This window comes from Lepidothrix coronata, unplaced genomic scaffold, assembly GCF_001604755.1.
Source record: "Lepidothrix coronata isolate B3197 unplaced genomic scaffold, Lepidothrix_coronata-1.0 Scaffold530, whole genome shotgun sequence".
Classification (NCBI taxonomy): Eukaryota; Metazoa; Chordata; class Aves; order Passeriformes; family Pipridae; genus Lepidothrix; species Lepidothrix coronata.
Window position 1 is genome coordinate 5577 of NW_016690710.1, and position 4108 is coordinate 9684.

The window sequence follows — 4108 nt, forward strand, 5'->3', positions numbered from 1 at the left end:
ATAAAATAATTTGTATCCTTGTATAATTACATAATAATTATAATTATATAATAATTGTAATTAGGATACTTACATAATTATATAAAGCTATAATAACATAATAATTATAACTGTAAAATAAATATAATTTGGATCTCTATATGTTTATATAATAATTATAATTATATAGTAATTTTTATAACATAATAATTACAATTTGAATCCGCAGATAACTTATATAATAATTATAATGACATAATAATTATAATTATATAATAATTATAATTTGGATACTTACATAATTATATAAATCTATAATAACGTAATAATTATAACTGTATAAAAAATATAATTTGGATCTCTATATGTTTATATAATAATTATAATTATATAGTAATTTTTATAACATAATCATTACAATTTGAATCCTCAGATACTTATATAATAATTATAATGACATAATGATTATAATTTGGATCCTCACATAATTATATAATAATTTTATAATTATATAATAATTATAATTATAAAATAATTATAACTTGGATCCCTACAGAGTTAGATAATAAATATAATTGTGTAATACTTATAAATGGATTTTTATATAATTATATAATAATTGTAATAATAGAATAATTCTAATTTGGATCCTTATATAATTATATAATAATTTTATAATCATATAATAATTATAATTATATAATAATTATAACTTGGATCCCTACAGAGTTATATAATAAATATAATTGTGTAATACTTATAAATCGATTCTTATATAATTATATAATAATTATAATAATAGGATAATTCTAATTTGGATCCTTATATAATTATATAATAATTCTAATTTGGATCCTCATGTAATTATATAATTATTATAATTATATAATAATTCTAATTTGGGTCCTTATATAATTATATAATAATTATAATAATATAATAATTATAATTTGGGTCCTTATATAATTATAATAATAATAATAATTACATAATAGTTCTAATTTGGATCCTTAGACAATTATCAAATAATTCTAATTATATCATAATTATAATTTGGATCCTTAGATAATTATGTAATAATTCTAATAATATAATAATTATAAGTTGGGTCCTTATATAATTATATAATAATAATAATAATTACATAATAACTCTAATTTGGATCCTTAGACAACTATCAAATAATTCTAATTATATAATAATGATAATTTGGATCCTTAGGGAATATTGAGGCTGAGCCCCGGTGCTGGGATGGCTTTTGGACTCCGGAATCTCGGAGATCCTTCCCAACCCCGACATTCCAGGATTTTTGACTCCAAATCCCATCCCACAGGGACTCCCAAACTCCAGCCTCATTCCCACTTCCCAGATTCTTGGCCCTGGTAGTGCTGGGATGACTTTTGGACTCCGGAATCTCGGAGATCCTTCCCAACCCCAGCATTCCAGGATTTCGGACACATTTTGGATTGATCCACCAAATCCCATCCCACAGGGACTCCCAAACTCCAGCCCCATTCCCACCTCCCGGAGTCTTGGCCCTGGAATGACTTTTGTTCTCAGGGATCTTGGAGATCCTTCCCAACCCCAACATTCCATGACTTAGGACATATTTTGGATTGATCCACCAAATCCCATCCCATGAGGACTCCCAAACTCCAGCCTCATTCCCACTTCCCGGAGTCTTGGCCCTGGGATGACTTTTGGACTCCATGGCCTTGGAGATCCTTCCCAACCCCAACATTCCAGGATTTAGGACATATTTTGGATTGTTCCACCAAATCCCATCCCTAAATTCCAGCCCCATTCCCGCTTCTTGGAGTCTTGACTGGGATGAGTTTTAGACTCCATGGCCTTGGAGATCCTTCCCAACCCCAACATTCCAGGATTTAGGACTCCTGGTGGATTGATCCACCAAAACCCATCCCTAAATTCCAGCCCCATTCCCACTTCTTGGAGTCTTGGCCCTGGGATGACTTTTAGACTCTGGAATCTTGGAGATCCTTCCCAACCCCAACATTCCAGGATTTAGGACATATTTTGGATTGATCCACCAAAACCCATCCCTAAATTCCAGCCCCATTCCCACTTCCCAGAGTCTTGGCCCTGGGATGACTTTTGTTCTCAGGGATCTTGGAGATCCTTCCCAACCCCAGCATTCCAGGATTTAGGACTCCTGGTGGATTGATCCACCAAATCCCATCCCATGAGGACTCCCAAACTCCAGCCCCATTCCCACTTCCCGGAGTCTTGGCCCTGGGATGGCTTTTGGACTCTGGAATCTTGGAGATCCTTCCCAACCTCAACATTCCAGGATTTAGGACTCCTGGTGGATTGATCCACCAAATCCCATCCCTAAATTCCAGCCCCATTCCCGCTTCTTGGAGTCTTGGCCCTGGGATGACTTTTGGACTCTGGAATCTTGGAGATCCTTCCCAACCTCAACATTCCAGGATTTAGGACTCCTGGTGGATTGATCCACCAAATCCCATCCCACAGGGACTCCAACCTCATTCCCACTTCCCTGAGTCTTGGCTGGGACGACTTTTGGACTCCATGGCCTTGGAGATCCTTCCCAACCCCAGCATTCCAGGATTTACAACACCAAATCCCATCCCATGAGGAATCCCGAACTCCAACCCCTTCCCAACCCCAACATTCCAGGATTTACTCCACCAACCCCACACCCCCCGCAGGGCCCATTCCCGCCCCATTCCCGTCCCATTCCCGCCACATTCCCGCCACATTCCCACCCGCATTCCCGGCTCACCGCGGATGACGGAGATGTTCCTCAGGGCCACCGCGTGCTCCCAGTGGCGGATCCGCAGCTCCTCCGTGACGTTGCTCAGCATTCCCAGCTCCAGCCTGAGCCTCCCCTCCAGCTCCTCCCGCCCCCTCCTCGCCCTCCTCGCCTCTTCCGTTGCATTCCCGACGATCCCGCCCAGATCCCGGAGCCGGGAACGCTGCAATTCCAGCTCGTAGGAGAAGCTCCTGTTCATGGAATCCACGGATCCGCCCAGGAGATCCAGCTGCTCCCCCAAGGCCTCCGTCCTCCCTCCCAGGCGTTCCAGGAGTCGGGAATGATGCTCCAGGAGCAGCCGGGAGCCGTTCCCGGCCACGGAAAGCCGGGAGAGCTCCTGTTGGGAAGCGTCTCCCTGCCGGCTCAGGGAATCCTGGAGCGCGGCCACGGCCACGTCCGTCTGTCCCGCCCGGCTCTGGAGCAGCTCCAGGAGCTCCCGGAGCCTCTGGAGCGTCGCTCCCGCCCGGAGCAGGGAATCCGAGTGGTTCTGGAGGAGGTCCTGGAGCCTCCAGACGTGATCCAGGATTTCCCCCCGGGCCGGGAGCAGCAGGAGCTGGAGCTGAAGGTCCCGGAAGGTCTCGTTGAGCCGTTGGACGTTCCCGAGGAGAGCCCGGAGCTCCTCCGGGGAGGGATGAGGGCGGGATGCTGGGAATGGTGGGAGAGGGGTGGGAATGGTGGGAGAAGGGTGGGAATGGTGGGAGAGGCCCAGTGGATGGGAGGGATTCATCCCATCCCATCCCATCCCATCCCATCCCATCCCATCTCATCCCATCCCATCCCATCCCACCCCATCCCACCCCATCCATCCTATCCCTTCCCATCCCATCCCATCCCAAGGAATGCCTGGTTTTTCCCGCTGAAAAACGCCCTCAGATCCCAAAAAGGTTCATCCCGCCTTTTGGGGATGAAGGGGCTGGAGAAAAACCTTGGGATGGTTTGGGTGGGAAGGGACCTCAGAGCTCATCCCATTCCATGGGCAGGACCCAATTCCATGGGTAAGATCCCGTTCCAGTCTCTCCAGGAGTGATGGAATCCTTAGGACAGGGGGATATTTTGATCCCAGGGTACTCTCATCCCGGGAATGCCACAGCCCTGGGGGGGTTTGGGTGGATCCTGGGAATGGTTTGGGTGGGAAGGGACCTCAGAGCTCATCCCATTCCATGGGCAGGACCCAATTCCATGGGTAAGATCCCGTTCCAGTCTCTCCAGGAGTGATGGAATCCTTAGGACAGGGGGATATTTTGATCCCAGGGTACTCTCATCCCGGGAATGCCACAGCCCTGGGGGGGTTTGGGTGGATCCTGGGAATGGTTTGGGTGGGAAGGGACCTCA

The 4108-nt window shown here is 44.6% G+C and overlaps 1 protein-coding gene across 1 annotated transcript in view; it reads right to left on the reverse strand.

The window, feature by feature from the left end:
• Positions 1-2729: 2729 nt before the first annotated feature.
• Positions 2730-4108, reverse strand: part of SCARA5 (scavenger receptor class A member 5) — a gene marked incomplete at its 3' end in the record, with an annotated part of 12228 nt that continues 10849 nt past the window's right edge. Inside the window, exon 3 of the mRNA XM_017839881.1 lies at positions 2730-3421. Within this exon, the coding sequence (XP_017695370.1) occupies positions 2730-3421 (692 nt within the window). The remainder of the gene's footprint in view (positions 3422-4108) is intronic.